At 36.7% G+C, this 16,063-nt stretch overlaps 1 protein-coding gene across 1 annotated transcript; it reads left to right on the top strand.

The window, feature by feature from the left end:
- Positions 1-25: 25 nt before the first annotated feature.
- On the top strand, positions 26-15,856 carry RCHY1 (ring finger and CHY zinc finger domain containing 1). The gene is made up of 9 exons (XM_082838256.1): positions 26-208; positions 4,963-5,082; positions 5,336-5,451; positions 10,237-10,315; positions 11,963-12,007; positions 12,118-12,176; positions 12,265-12,291; positions 13,266-13,386; positions 15,193-15,856. Exons 1-9 carry the CDS (start codon positions 119-121, stop codon positions 15,301-15,303), a joined length of 768 nt encoding a protein of 255 aa, XP_082694382.1. The 5' UTR covers positions 26-118; the 3' UTR covers positions 15,304-15,856.
- The last annotated feature ends 207 nt before the right edge of the window (positions 15,857-16,063 follow it).

The following is a 16,063-nucleotide window of genomic DNA, read 5'->3' as shown; positions in this document are numbered from 1 at the left end:
ATCTTGGTTCCGGCGGGAGCTGTACCCGGAAGGGGGTAGGGTAGAGCTGCGATGCTTCTCAGGACGTAGCTTTCGTCCTGCGGGAAGGGTCCGTGGAATTTGAGGGGAGGTGGAGGAGATGGCGGCCTTGGCGCGGGAAGACGGCGCCCGCGGGCAAGTGCAAGGGCGGCGGGGCTGCGAGCACTATGACAGAGGATGTCTCCTGAAGGTGAGGGCTTCTGTGGGCTCTTCCCCTACGAGCTTCCGCCGGGCTGGGCTGGGGGCGGGGTGGGCAGGCAGGGCGGTTTTAGGCTTTTGGGCTGAAGTTTGAGGTTAAGCTGTTGTCAGGATACCTTCCCCTCTCACTGGGTTCCTGCTGTAGAGAACGTTTATGGCAAGGCGACCACAGGCCCCACTTATTCTCTTGTGTTGTGCTTTGCGAGCAAAGCTCGTCTTGCTTGGGAAGAGCCTGGCCTTGCACATTGGTTAGTTTATCGGTGGGTTCATTTATTTAGTCTTTCGCTGCTGGAAGTAGACTGAGGCAGCCTCAGGCCTGTGCCGGCTTTTCTCCAGGATCACTTTGAGGTGTGTGATGAAATAAGAGAAGAGGGGTAAGCAGGTTTAGAATCAGAATACGATTTCATCTCCTGTCGTAAGTAAGTTTTTACAGCTTGCCAGTTTCGTTTTAGAGTCAGTGATTATGCCTAAGCCTGCCAAGGAGGAAACGTATGTGTGTAATAGGAAGACAGTTATGTAATTGCCACAAAATAGGGAATTATGTGTAGGAGAGTGTCTAGTATGCATATACTGTTACTTTAGCTGTTTGAGAAAAATTCCTAGTCAATCTAGAATTTTAAAAATTCGCATCCGTCCAATTAAAGTTCATTAATTTTTCTTGCAAGAAGCGGTTTAAAGATTTTGCTTAGAAAGCTTGAGCTTTGGAGTCCCACAGCCCTACCCCCCAAATTTTAGCTCTGCTCTTTGATAACTCAGTACTTTTTTTTTTTTTTTTTTCGCGGAACGCGGGCCTCTCACTGTTGTGGCCTCTCCCGTTGTGGAGCACAGGCTCCGGACGCGCAGGCTCAGCGGCCATGGCTCACGGGCCCAGCTGCTCTGCGGCATGTGGGATCTTCCCGGACCGGGGCACGAACCCGTGTCGCCTGCATTGGCAGGCGGACTCTCAACCACTGCGCCACCAGGGAAGCCCGATAACTCAGTACTTTTGAGAAAACTACTGGTTAATGCCCCACATATTAAATATGGGTGATAGAAGTTCCTGTTTCATAAAAAAGCATGAGGCCTGTAAGGATAACCTAAAGCCTTTTTTGTAGGCGGTGGTTTGGTGACCATTCCTCCACTGCACTGGATAAAGCTCTTTCAAAGGTGGTCATTCACCAGGTGTTGTTTAAGGAGAGTGAGTGCTATCCGTATGATTCCATTTCCATTGAGATGTGTTAGAGTTTCAAACTTCAGGTCTAAAACTGAATTCAACATCCTCATCCTCCTCTCCCCCCAAGAAGTCACACAAATACCTCCGTGTTTCATAGCACTCAGGTAGTTGACCCTGAGTATCAAATGCTTTTTTGCCCCCCACCCCTTCCCTTAAATACCAGAGACCAAGTGAAGAGTTTTAAGGAGGAAGTAATCAACTAAATTAAAAGCTGCTGTTTGCCTTTAAATTTGGCAAGGAGACCTCGGTCACTGGTGATCTTGAGGAGAAAAGTTTCTGTGGAGAGGTTGGGACAGAGTGTGATTGGAGTGGATTCAAGAGAGAATGGGATTAGTGGAAATGGACATAGCCTTTACAGACAATTGTTGGAGTTTTGCTGTAAAAGAGAGCAAAAAAAAAAAAAAATTGAGGTTGTGGTTGTTGGGAGATGTGGGATCATGGGATTTTTTTTCCCCCCCATGGGAGGGAAAGATGGGAGGTGTTGCAGCATGTATGTATATTCTTAGAGGTGACGCCCCCAAAATGAGAACATTTATCATGCAGGAGGAAGAGGGAAAACTGTAGGAGCCCTGTCTTTGAGTAGCCAAACTGAAGAGGGGATCCAGTGTACAAAGAGAGGAGTTGGCCTTAGATAAAAACGTGGACTGTAGACTGTAACAGAAGGACAGACGGTGTGAGGTACATTTGCAAGTAGGTTGACAGAGTTTGTGGGAGAATGTTCTCTCTTGATTATTTCTGTTTTCATAGTGAAATAAGCAAGAGTGTAGCAGGAAGAAGACGTTTTTGAGGTTTGAAGAGAGAGGAGAAGATATGAAATAATCAGCTAGGTGTTCGGTCCTAGACGGTGGAAGAATGAAGGAATTGACTAGGGAAACATGGTAGTAAGACCCCACTTTTTATTAGGGGTTATGACTTAAACGTGAGAACAGCCAGTGTGGTGGTACTTTTGCTTTAGCCATATCTAGGTGTTCCTATGCAGGTTGAGTAGGAGAGAATTGGATTTAACCAGAGTTGGGGTTCTGGGTAGGTGAGTATGTAAATAGAGAAGGAAGGAACTAGGGTGTATGCAAGGGAAGAAGTGGAATTAGTTGGAAAAGGAGGAGGTAGTGGTTAGAGAATTTAATGCTTGAAATTAAGATACAAACAGGATTCAGTTCTTGTTCTAAGCAGTGGTTCTTAAAGTGTGGGTGATTGGACCCCTGGGAATTCCTGAGGCCCATTAGAAGACTACTTTATACTGCTAAGACATTATTGTCTTTTTTAGCATGTGTGAAACTAATGACTAAAACTGCTAGCACCTTAATGTGAATCAAGGCAGTGGCACCAAACTGTACTAAACCTATAGTTTAAAAAAAAAAAAAATCCAGTTTCACTTAAGAATGTCATTGATAGAATTAAAGCAGTAAAATTATTAATTGTATAAAATACCAACCATTGAATACATGTCTTTTTGTATGTTTGAAATGGGATGTTTTCATCAGGCACTTTTGCAGACTTACATTAGGTGCTTGTTATGAGGAAAAGCTCTGTGCAATTGGATTATGAACTGAACGAGTTTCTTTTTTAATGAGACTTTTTTTTTACTTGAACTATGATTATTCAGACTTGAGTATTTGCTGGACATTTTCTCCACTAGGAGGGAAGTGAGACTGTCATTGCAAGGAAAACAATCAGCAGTGATAAAATTCAAGCTTTCATGTAAAAATTAGAGTTTTGGAAAACCTGTGTTAGCCTCTGTGAGCTTGAAAGCTTCACAATACTTATTTTTCTGTTAAGATGGTTAGTGATGTTAACAAATGTGATTTTTTGATATTGCATGTGAAATGTGGGAACATTGGGAAGAGCTACATAATTCAGTGAGCTGATATTTTCCAAATGACCAGTGGGTGGATAAAAGGACCATTCACAATGCAAGATAGATCAATGGAAGGGAGAAAAGTTAACTGATTAGTTTCAGATTTCATGTTGCAACTACCTGTTCTTAAGATTTGTTGAGTTTTGGTGTCGTATCAGAAGAATATCCATAATTTTCTAAGAAGGTTATTAAAATACCTCTCCCTTTTCCAACTACATATTTGTGTGAGCCCAAAATTTCTTCATATACTTCAGCCAAAACTGTGTGAATGCAGAAGCACATATGAGAAGCTACCTATTTTGGGGGGAAATATAGCTGTTTTTCATTAAAATGTGTTATTTATGTTAACATGTAATTGGTTTGTTGCTATCATTTTAAAAATAAGTAATATTTTTAAAACCTGTAAGTCTTAATTTATAATATGGTAGGTGTCAATAGATATAATTTCACAGAAACAAAAGCTCTTTGGGATACAACATAATTTTTAAGACTATAGGTAAAGGGGTTGAGACCACAATGTTTGAGAACCACTGTTTTGTGGCATGACTGAGAATATGTGGCTGAGGAGGGTTGGAGGACAAGGCCATTGGAAGTGAGAAAGGGAACTGAGAGTTCAGGGTATTGGAGGGATTATCACTGTTGGATGTGCAGATAACTAAGATTTAGGACAAGAGTAATATTGGAAAGAAAAGGAGCCAGTTGAGTGTTAAAATAAGAAAAGAATGAGCTATGTTATGGGATGTCATGGCATAGGAAGTCTTCAGAAATGAGAGGATCTGAAAGGTCACGGTGTACTGGAAAGTATCAGGTTAGCTTACTGGCCTGCAGACTTCTCCATGTACTAGTTAGGGTAAGGTCTACAAAAAGACCCAGTAGTAATGTGAGTTAAAGAATAAAGAGTCTATTTCTTCTCACCTAACAATTCAAGGTGAATGATCCAGTTTGGTAATGAGGCTCTATTTCACATGATTATCCTAGGGACAAGTTTTTTCCATTGTATTATTTTGCCATGGATGAGGAGGCATGCCCAGTTTCTTAATATGCAGGCCCAGGAGTGGCACTGATTTCTTCCATGTGTATTCTGTTTGTAAGAACTTAGTCATTTGGTCACAGGTAACAGCAAGGAAACTGTAGTATAGCTGGGCAGTCATGTGCCCGGGAAGAAGGAGACAGTAGATTTTGTTGGACAACTGGCAGTCTTTGCTGCTCTTGAAAACAAGGACTGTCTTTTACGTTTATTGCATCTTCTAAAGTATCAGATACATAGCTGATGGTTAGTAAACTTAAGAGGACTAAAATATAATCTTTATAGTATTTAATGCTTCGGGTTTGAAGTTGGTAAATGAATTTATCTGGAATGTCTAAGTAGAAATTGCCTGCGTGCCATTTAGGCTGAGAATGAGTTTAGGGTATTGTGGGATTAGTTTTGCAATCTAGGGACTTCCATCCTTCACAGTTCTTCTGTCTTTAACTACAAGGTTGTGTTCAGCTTGACACAGAAATGTAGATGTTGAAGGAAAAACAGTGAAATGTCATGTTTAGTGTCAGTTTACCAAATGATCTATTGGTTGTAATCTTTTGACCTTGTTCCGAGGAGGAGGAGGAAGGAAATTTCTTTTTGCATTGCAAACTTGTCTTTTCTTGCTTCTTATAACTGTTTTTCTCCCTTGGGAATTAGGCACCATGCTGTGACAAGCTTTATTCTTGCCGGTTGTGTCATGATAACAATGAAGATCATCTGCTAGATCGCTTTAAAGTAAAGGAAGTGCAGTGCATAAACTGTGAAAAAATCCAACGTGTAAGATTTTATCACAAATTTCTATTTTCTTTCTTTAAAAAAAAATTACCCTAAGGTGGTTTTAAAAATTTAATCAAGAGTATTGCCAGTATGACTTCTTTAGCTCTTAAAGTAAGCCTTATCTTGGATTTCAGTGTATAAAAACTTGTAAAGATAAAACTGCGTGTACATTAATAAAAATTCTGGATATTTAAATAGTAATTCAAAATGTTTTGGTAAACTCTAATTTTTTAGTTACATGTGTTTTTTTTAGGCACAACAGACTTGTGAAGAATGTAGCACATTGTTTGGAGAATATTATTGCAGTATATGCCATCTGTTTGACAAAGACAAGAAACAGTATCATTGTGAAGACTGCGGAATTTGTAGGTACTGTATGTAAAGTATTCTTTTCTAATTGCTTCTGATATATCTGAGCAATAGTAGTTTTTAAAATCAACTTAGTTGGAATATAATTATTGATACATCTTATAAAATGCATTCATTTTAAGTGTCTAGTTCAGTAACTTTTGACAAATATATATATACTGTGTTACTACCAACACAAATCAAGATAAAAAATATTTCCATTATTCTAAAAAGTTTCTTCGTGCCTTCATCATTTAACTAGGCCAGCAACAATTGTGTGCCTATTTAAATTTTAACTTTGGGGTAGAAAATATGCTTTTATATGAAGTGTTTTGTAGGCAACGAAGGTAAAAAATTAGGGTAGATTTTTTTCCTTTTTGAAGATTAGTTTAAAAAAAACTGTCAAAAGTTTTGATAAAATCACTACAGACTTAAAAATTGGAAAATACAGAAAAGTAGAAAGAATGAAAGTATTGATAAAACAGCCTGAAGTCCAATCACCCACTGACAAGGTACTATTGACCTGTTTGGTATATAGGAATTTTTTTCTTTCTAAAAATCCTGAAGTGTTAGATGTATACATAAGCATATACGTAACGTGTTTGTTTTAAAGTATACTAATACAGCAAGCCACTCATTTTAAGAAATAGAATGTTACCAGTACTGCTGGAGCTCTTAAGTATTCTATGTTAATCCTTTCTCCTTGATCCCACTGGAGAATTTTAAATCGCTTTCTTTTCTTTTATGTAGTTGTTTTTAAGGAAGGATAACAAACATATCAAAAGATGTACCAATCATAAGCAAACAACCTTTTCTAGTTTTTAACTCTAGAAGTTTGATTTGGGTCTTTTTTATGGCTTTCATGTCTATACTCTTTGAATGTGTGGAATATAGAAATAATAATTGGTTTCATGTTCTCTGCTAATTCTAACATCTTTGTCAGTTCTGGATTGATTCTGATTGATGGATTATTATTTTTTGGTTGGGTTTTCCTGCTGCTTTGTGTTACTGGTCATTGTTGGATACCAGACATTGTGATTTTTTACCTTGTTGGGATATTTTCATATTCCTACAAATCTTCGTGAGCTTTATTTTGAGATGCAGTTAAGTTACTTGGAAACAGTTTGGTACTTCTGGGACTTGCTTTTTTAATTTGTTAGATGGATCTGGAGGTGTGCTTATTCTAGGAATAATTATTCCTCACTACTGAGGTATTACTCAGTACCTTCCTGAGTACTCTACCCAGTATCCCATGAGTTCTAAGGTTTTCCAGTCTGGCTGATGGGAGTAAGCACTGATCCTGGCCATGTCTGAGTGCTGAGCACTGTTCCTTCTAGTTCTCTTGGATGGTTCTCTCTCTGGCCTTGGGTAGTTTCCTCACATGGATGCACTGATGTGTATCCTGCTAAATACCTGAGGGGGCTCCCCTGTGCAGCTCTGTCCTCTCTGGTACTCTGTCCTGTGAACTCCAGCCATCTTCTCAGTCAGGAAGTCTTTTTGACTCTGCCTTACTTCCTTCAACTTGTTTGGCCTGGAAGTGCTCTAAGCAGTAAACTGGGGCAATTGTAGGACTCACTTAATTTGCTTCCCGTATCTCACAGATCACTGTCCTTCATTGCCTGATGTTCAGTGAAACTTGTTTCATATATTTTGTTTGGGTTTTGTGGTGGTGGTTTTAGGCAGGAGGGTAGATCCAGTCTCTCTTATTCTGTCTCGGGCAGTAGTGGAAGCCTCCCTGCAGGGTTTTACCTGTGGAATTTGACAGGCTGATTCTAAATTTCACCTGGAAGAGAAAATTCACGTAGCTAAGCAGATTTTGAAAAGGAAGAATAACAAGGAGGGGGTTGCCTTTCCACATAATCAAAACATGATAAAGTTAGAGTAATTCAAATGGTGTGTTCTTTGTACAGGAATAGACAAATAGATAAAGGGAAGAACAGTGTGTTTGTGAGTGTGTGTGTGTGTGTGTGTACATTCACATATTTATACATATGAATTTATAACAGAAGTGGCATTTCAGATCAGGGGAAAGGGAATTAGGAAAATTATTTATCCATTTGCGAACAAAAAATTGATTACTACTAAAACTGCATTCATTAGAATATGGTTTTAGCATGTTGCGACAGAAACTCTAAATAACAAGTGCTTCAAAAAAGGTAGACGTTTATGTTTCTTATGGAAAAGTCTGAACCATGTAGTTAATTAAACAGAAGTCCAGATTCCTCTTATTTTTTTGCCATCCATAAGCTATTTTCTTGCCTGCATAGTTTAGAAGACTCCATATTCTGATATATCAGTGGAAAGGGGGAAATAGGTGAATGGAAGGTATACCCTTTTCTCCTAAGGGCATGAGACAGAATTTTCATTTGTCTTTTCTGTTCATACCTTCAGAGAAGTTAGAAAATAGTTTTTATTCTGGCAGCCCTGTGCCTAGCTAAATGTTCTGTTGTTGTGCAAGAAGAGGTATAAGAGAAATTTGGGGACAGCTAGCAATCTCACCTTTACCATACCTAATACATTTCAAATGGATGAAAGAAAAATATAAAAATTACAAGCCATAGTATTAGAAGTATATAGAGGAATATGTTCATGACCTGTGGGTTTCAAAAGTCTTTTCAAGACCAGAGGCAGAAGCATAAGGCATAAAGGAAAATACGTCTTTTTATTACATAAGAATTAAAATGACTGTATAACAAAAGATGTAAAAAAAAAGATGACATACCAGAAAAATAATTGTAACATATGCAAGTGAAAAAGATTAATACCCAAGGTATGTGAAGAGCTCCTCTAAATAAGGTTCCTCAAAAAAAAGTAAAAGTAGAACTACCATATGATACTATATGCAATTCTACTCTTGGGTACATATTCGAAAAAAATGAAAACACTAATTTAAAAAGGTACATGCACCCCAAGTGGTACTGTTCATAACAGTATCACACACACACACACACACACACACACACACACACAGAGGAATATTACTCAGCCACAGAAAAAGAATGAAATTCTGCCATTTGCAATGCCATGGGTGGACCTAAAGAGTATTATGCTTAGTGAAAAGCCAGACAAAGACAAATGCTGTATGTTATCACTTATATGTAGAATCTAAAAAATAAAACAATGAATGTATATAACAAAACAGAAACAGACTCACAGATATAGAAAACAAACTAGTGGATACCAGTGGGAAGAGAGAAGGGGGGAGGGGCAAGATACAGGGGTAAGGGATTAAGAGATGCAAACTACTATGTATAAAATAGATAAGGAACAAGGCTATATTGTATAGCACAGGGAAATAATAGCCATTATTTTGTAATAACTTTAAATGGAGTATAATCTATGAAAAATTTTTTAAAATTTTTATTTATTTTTGGCTGCTTTGGGTCTTCGTTGCTGTACATGGGCTTTCTCTAGTTGCGGTGAGCGGGGGCTACTCTTCGCTGCGGTGCGTGGGCTTCTCATTGCGGTGGCTTCTCTTGTTGCGGAGCACGGGCTCTAGGTGTGCAGGCTTCAGTACTTGCAGCATGCGAGCTCAGTAGTTGTGGCTCGCAAGCTCTAGAGTTCAGGCTCAGTAGTTGTGGCGCACAGGCTTAGTTGCTCCACGGTATGTGGGATCTTCCCGGACCAGGGATCGAACCCGTGTCCCCTGCGTTGGCCGGCACATCCTCAACCACTGTGCCACCAGGGAGGTCTTCTATGAAAATAATTGAATCACTATGCTGTATATTTGAAACTAATATAATACTATAAATCAAGTATATACTTCAGTTAAAAAAAAGAGCTTTTTAAAAAATATTTATGTATTTGCTGTGCTGGGCCCTAGTTGCGGCACACAGGATCTTTGTTGCCGCGTGTGGGATCTTTGTTGTGGCATGTGGGATCTAGTTCCCTGACCAGGGATCGAACCTGGGCCCCCTGCACTGGGAGCATGGAGCCTTAACCACTGGACCACCATGGGTGTCCCAAAAAGACCTCTTTAAAATTGATGAAAGACAAATACCCTAGTAGAAAAATGAACCAAAGACGTGAACAGGCAATCCACGGGAGAAATCCAAATGGTTCATAAACATTAAAATATGTTCCCTGTCTCATCATTTGAGAAATGCAAATTAAAAAGACTCTTCAAATTTGTCTGTCATATAGGTAACCAGTGTTGGCTAGGGTGTGGGGAACATGGGTGCTGTCACACATTGTTGGTGGGAGTATAAACTGTGCTGTCTTTGGAGGTCAGTTTGGCAGCATCAGAACTGATGATGCAATGCCCTCTGACCCCATAGTTTCACTTTTAGGAATCTTATAAAAAGTCATCAACATGTAGGTTGAGTGATGTCTGTATACAGATATTTATTGTATCATTGTATTAACTAAAGATAGTAAATTATATCAATAAAAGAATATTAAAAAAATTATGATATATCCATACCATGTAATATTATGAAACTGTAGAGAGGAATAAAGTGGTTCTATGTATTCATACATAGAATACTCTTCAGGAAATAATTGTTTTCTTCAGAAAGTTGCAGAACAGGATATATAGAAAGAATCCATCTATGTAAAAACAAAGCCCAAAGTGTGTGTGTCTGTATATATATATATGGGCAATTTTATAGGAGAAAAAGACGTGGAAGGGTAGGTACCATTCTGCTTATAGTGCTTTTACATGTGGGGAATGCTGTTGGGGAGGTAGGGGTTTACATCATTTCTTCAGTGTGGTTTGAACTTTCTTTACAGTGAAACTAAACTTACATATGATGAACAGATTATCACTGTAGTAAAAGATGTGTTTGTTTTTCATGCTGTTTTTAGGATTGGTCCAAAGGAAGATTTTTTCCACTGTCTGAAATGTAACTTATGCCTCACAGTAAATCTCCAAGGAAAGCACAAGGTATATAATTCAGTTTGCATGATTTAAAAAGTACTACAGTGTTTTTGAAAACAGCTCAAATCCTAATTTGTTTAAAAGCATGCTCATTTTCAGATATTACCGAGTACAATCATGTTGCTTTTTATTTTTCAGCAGTATTAAGTAGATATTCTAAAGTATACACCTTAGAATATCTGATCTACAATTCCGTTTCTTCTCTATGGTGTGTAAGAATACTTCCATCAGTTATTAGTGAAATATAGACAACTTCTAAATTGACTTATGGATTCTTATCATTGATACTGGTATTAAGAATAACTTTTAAAAAGTGTGGTACAGGAGGGCTTCCCTGGTGGTGCAGCGATTGAGAGTCCGCCTGCCGATGCAGGGGACGCGGGGTCGTGCCCCGGTCCGGGAAGATCCCACATGCCGCGGAGCGGCTGGGCCTGTGAGCCATGGCCGCTGAGCCTGCGCGTCCGGAGCTCCGCTATGGGAGAGGCCACAGCGGTGAGAGGCCCGCGTACTGCAAAAAAAAAAAAAAAAAAAATGCGGTACAGGAGAAATACAGAGCAGTGTAACCTTTTGTTAACACAGCATTCCAAGAAAATTCAGTATTCCTTTCATAATTAGACAAATATTTTTCATTTGGATGTAGAAATTTTATGTCATGATCCTAGGCCTGTTAAAAATTATTTTTCATTACTTAGGAGAAAATCTAATAAACTATCGTTTATAGTACTGATTCTATCCAAGAATTTAGAGAATGGAGAGACTAACGAGGGTGTTTTAAAAATAGATACTAGATAATAGCTGGCCTAAAATACTGAGGTGGTGAGGTGAATAATGAACATAGGGGATATTGTGAGGAGTATAAGGAAGAAACAATGGGGCTGAATAAAGATGACATCCAAGGTTTTTAGTGCTGGCTTAAAGTAGTTGATTAATAGATTGTGAATTTGTAGGAGATAAAAGATTGGGTTTGGTTTTACCGACTTGAGTTTAGGGTGATAGCAAGATATGCTTGCTGTGTTGTCTTTAGAAAACTGTATACTCATTTTCTCTTGTGGTATTTTTATTTTGTTTCTCAGTTATTTTTTATTGTTTATATTAGTAAATGGTCGTATCATCTACTCAGGTGCTTAGTTAAAAAACCTGGGCATCATCCATGGCTTGGTGCTTTTTCTTCTACCTCCTCACACCTAATCAGACACTGTCTTGTCCAGTTAAGAACTCTGGCCCTGTGGGCACCGTGTTGGAGCTCAAATATATTTCCACCTCTTGCTACCATATAATTTTGGGAGTTCTTTAGCTTCTCTAGGCCTCAAATACATCATCTGTAAAATGGGGTAATAATTGTACCTGTTTGATTTAGTGTTGTGGGAATTAATTGAGGTAATACAGGTAATGAACTTGGCATATGGCATGTAGTACAATCTCTGTAATATGAACTGTTATTATTTATAAAATGATAATTTGAATAATTAAGACATATTCATAGTTGTGAGAGTTAACGGTTCAATTTTTGTCTGACATATAAGAAACGTGTATTAATGTTCATTATTATCTTTAATAAGTTGGTATGGTTTCCTTTGTTTTTATTATTAATACTATGGTTATATCATTTCCATCTAGTTAAGCTTTGGTAATTTTAGTTTTGCTTTTAAACAGTGTATTGAAAATGTTTCCCGGCAGGATTGTCCAATATGTTTGGAGGTAAGCTTAAAATATTTTTTGTTTTGGAAATATCCCCTCTTGAATTTAAAATACTGGGTATTTATATTGTCTTCATGTAATTAAGCACTAACATTTATTTCCTTTTACAGGACATTCACACATCCCGTATTGTTGCTCATGTCTTGCCATGTGGACATCTTTTACACAGGTAAAGTAACTTTGGTTTTTCTCCTAAAAAATGTTTGGAAATAGTGGAGGTACTTTTTGCTTTATTAAAATAATGTTATATTTTTCAGAACGTGTTATGAAGAAATGTTGAAAAAGTGAGTGTTTCATGGGATTTAAAAAAACTGTAATTGTAAGACCCCTGTTTTCTTTTCTTTTCTTTCCTTTTTTTTTTGTTTTTTTGAGGGGAGGGGGAAATGGGCAAACCTTGCAGTTACTCGCACCATATTGGACATGGTAGATATTTCTCTCGAGATGGGTTGGGTAGATGGGTAGTGTTAAATTGAGCAAAAAGCATGGTGGGGGCATAGGACTATACCTTTGTCCTCTTGTTTCTGTTATGCCTTATCTCATCCCGCAACTTGAGACAGATAACTCTCATTTTCTGGCTGTACTTGTTGGGGAGCTCAGTCTCTGCCAGAGGCAGTCATAGCGTTGTAAAAAATAAAAATACTGAAGCATGTTGCTCAAAATTCTTAGTTGTTTTATCGGCCCAGTATAATGACCTGCCAAAAAAAGCTGCTAACAAGATTTATCTAATGCTGATTTTGTGGTGGGGAAAGGATGCTAAAGTGAGATGCAAATAGTTAGGAAAGAGGAGACTGTGTAAATGTATTTTGGTCTTGCAAATTAATGAGTAGAAACTTTAAGAGCCAGATAGAAGGGAACTTTTTCAGTATTTTTAGAAAGGAAATAATATGATCTGAATAAGTTTTAAGGAATACAATCTCTCCTTTGCTTGAATAGGTTAAGAAATTGAGGCTGTTTAGCTAAAAAGCAGTTTAATTGGTTTTTAAAATATATTGAGTATATTCTACAGAGAATATTGAGTAATTCCTCTTCATTTTAGAGAACTGAGGAAAAAGAAGTAGGTTTAAAAAACACCCTATGACACAGGATTTAATTGAAAACTTTTACATTATGAAAGTTTCCAGATTTGTAAGATGATCTTGAAATATAAAATAATACCTATCTTGGATGGTTTATGTACCAGTTAGCATGCATCTTCTTGTATACCTGAGTTGATATACTCCCCATTTAATGTTTGGGAAATAACTTTTATCTCTCCTAGAGACTACAGGTGTCCATTATGTATGCGCTCTGCTTTAGATATGACTAGTTACTGGAGACAGCTGGATGATGAGGTAGCACAGACTCCTATGCCATCAGAATATCAGAACATGACTGTGGATGTGAGTAGAATCAACGCTTAAAAAAACTTTTCAGGTTCCTTGTTGATGTTCATGTTTATTTTTGCCCTTTTGCTCAGATCTGTCTAAAAAATACTATTTGGGCATAGATGCCAATGTGATGATTAATGGGAAGGACAGAATAATCTTTAAATTTTACTCTGAACTCAAAAGACCAGGAAAAAAAAATCCAAGAATACCTTTGTGAAATTCTTTCCAACACTAGATGGCAGGCAAAAACTTTATTCTGAATAATTTACATATTACTTAACAGAGTCAGTTGGTAATGTAACTGAGTAGAGGTGGATTACTGGTTTGATGTTTTATTTTAATTATGTTTTAATTTTAATTATTTTAAATTTTATTTCAGGCAAACATGTTTACTGATTTTTTTTTTTAAGATTACTTCTTGGTTTTAATGTTTATTACCCTTTTTAGTCTAAGACTTTATTTGGTCTTAGCCTGTAAATCTAAAATATAAGAGGTATTTTTGTGCCTTTTGCCTTGTGGAGAATGATCATCTTCTCTCCATTAATTGAGATGTGCTGCTATCTAGTCTCAGCATAGTACATTCAGTTACAGGTTAGAATTGGAAAGTAGATAGCTTTCTGGTGCTTTAATAATTTTTTGACATGAATTTTCAAAACATCTTCATTTCAAATACTTCTACACAAAAAGATAAAAACCACTTAACAAAGACAGATAAAAATTATTTTCTGTTTTATTCACACTGGAGCATTTCATAATTCATGTGGATAATTGAATTGTTAGTAAGATCAATGAAAGATGACTTTTGTAATACTGATTGTTGTGTCATGTTTTATTAGAGGTTGTAATGTGCTATGTCCTATTTAGATCATTTTTTAAAATAACAGCCTTATTGAGATATAATTCACATATCATACAACTCATCCATTTAAAATATCCAGTTCAGTGCTTTCTAGTGTATTCTTGGAGTTGTGCAAACATAACCACCATCAAATGTAGAATATTTTCATCACCCCAAAAGGAAACCCCATAGCCATTAGCAGTCATTCCTTAATCCTCTAGCTCTAGGCAACGAGTAATCTACTTTCTACATTTAGATCATATTCTTAAAAGAATTACTTTCCAAATTATAATTTAGAGAAAATTTGGATGTTTTCTACTTATTATGCTGTGGCTCTTCTAAAGCTAATGCTTTTCTCACATAGTAATTTATTGATCTTTTTTCAGGTTAACACCTTTTTTATTTTTCAGGATCTCTGTACTAGAAGAGATTAATTCCTAAGTGGCATCTTATTGTCATTTTAGGGACGAGCCAAAAGCTTTTCTTTGTTCAACTTTAGAAAGTATTCTTTTGGACTTTAATTCATTTTTGAGGCATGGAAGGCTAGGAACTTAGCATATTAAAGAATAAGCAAAAATATTATAAGTATGTAAAAGTTCGTTTTGTTAACTAAGATAATATTCTAAGTGTCAATGAAAAATAATGAAATTGTGTGTTGTTTTGAATTAGTATAGGTGTTGATCTGATTATGATGCCTATGTTAATTTTTGTGCTACTACTATTTATACTATTTGGGAACTATTTTAAAATAAGACTGCTTAGCTCAAATCCACATTTTCATTTTCTAAATTCACAGCTAATCTCTTATTAGAGATTTTAGTGAACAAATAAAAGGTATTTCTATTTATGGAAACGTTTAGATTTAACATATGTATGTTTTCATATCTTTAGTATGATTTTCGAGGAATTGTTTTGAGCAGACAGTGCCACTTTCTATCTATAAGGTTTAGTATATTCAATTTTAATTCATCTCTTTTCAGATTCTCTGCAATGATTGCAATGGAAAATCTACAGTCCAGTTCCATGTATTAGGCATGAAATGTAATATTTGTGAGTCCTACAATACTGCTCGCTCAGTCTGGAGGATGTAGAATTTCAGTAGATCAGCAATGACCAGCCTATACTGCACTGGACAACTGAGCATTTTCTGATATAGAAAAAGGCTATCTTTTTATCATGGTGCGTCAGAATCTGTGCATTAGAGTTGATGTGTTTTCTATTAGTGTCACAGGGTAAAATCATATTACAGGACTTAAGGATTCAGGGTCTCTTTGTAGAATTATCACAGCTCTACGTTGAATGACAGCCACCATGCTTGTGTTTTGATTGGAAATTCCTTTGGTGTCAGTTGTTTGGAAGTTAATGTTTGCCACTGAAGTTCACATCCATAGATGTATTATACTTACATGGAACTTTGTTTTAAGTGACACTATGCACACAGAATTCCTTTCTAGTTCTTGATAGAACTGTACTTAATTCTCAGTATTATTCTTGACTTTTTAAAGGGTGTGCTATGAGAATATGTTCTATCTTACTGTTAAAATCTAATTACATATACTTTAGAATTTTCTAAGACGGTCCTTTGGATCCTGTAAATGTGAATTATGATGTAATAACTGCTAATAAAACTATATTGAAACAGTATTTTATAGAAAGTTTATTTCCAAGGCTATCTATTTTTGGCTCAGAGCAATTCTCTTTTCTTTATTTTGAAGTATTCTTCTATAAGAGTAATTGGGAAAAAGGTAAAATAATAGAACTCTTCTAAGCCTTAAGAAAGCCATCAACATTGAAAATAATCGCTTTGGTTGTCCAGAATTATTTTTTCAAAGAATAATTTATTCATTCAGT

This window comes from Leucopleurus acutus (genome assembly GCF_964270905.1).
Source record: "Leucopleurus acutus genome assembly, chromosome: 4".
NCBI classification, from domain to species: Eukaryota; Metazoa; Chordata; class Mammalia; order Artiodactyla; family Delphinidae; genus Leucopleurus; species Leucopleurus acutus.
The sequence above is the reverse complement of the archived record's forward strand: the minus strand, read 5'-3'. Positions and strand labels throughout refer to the sequence as shown.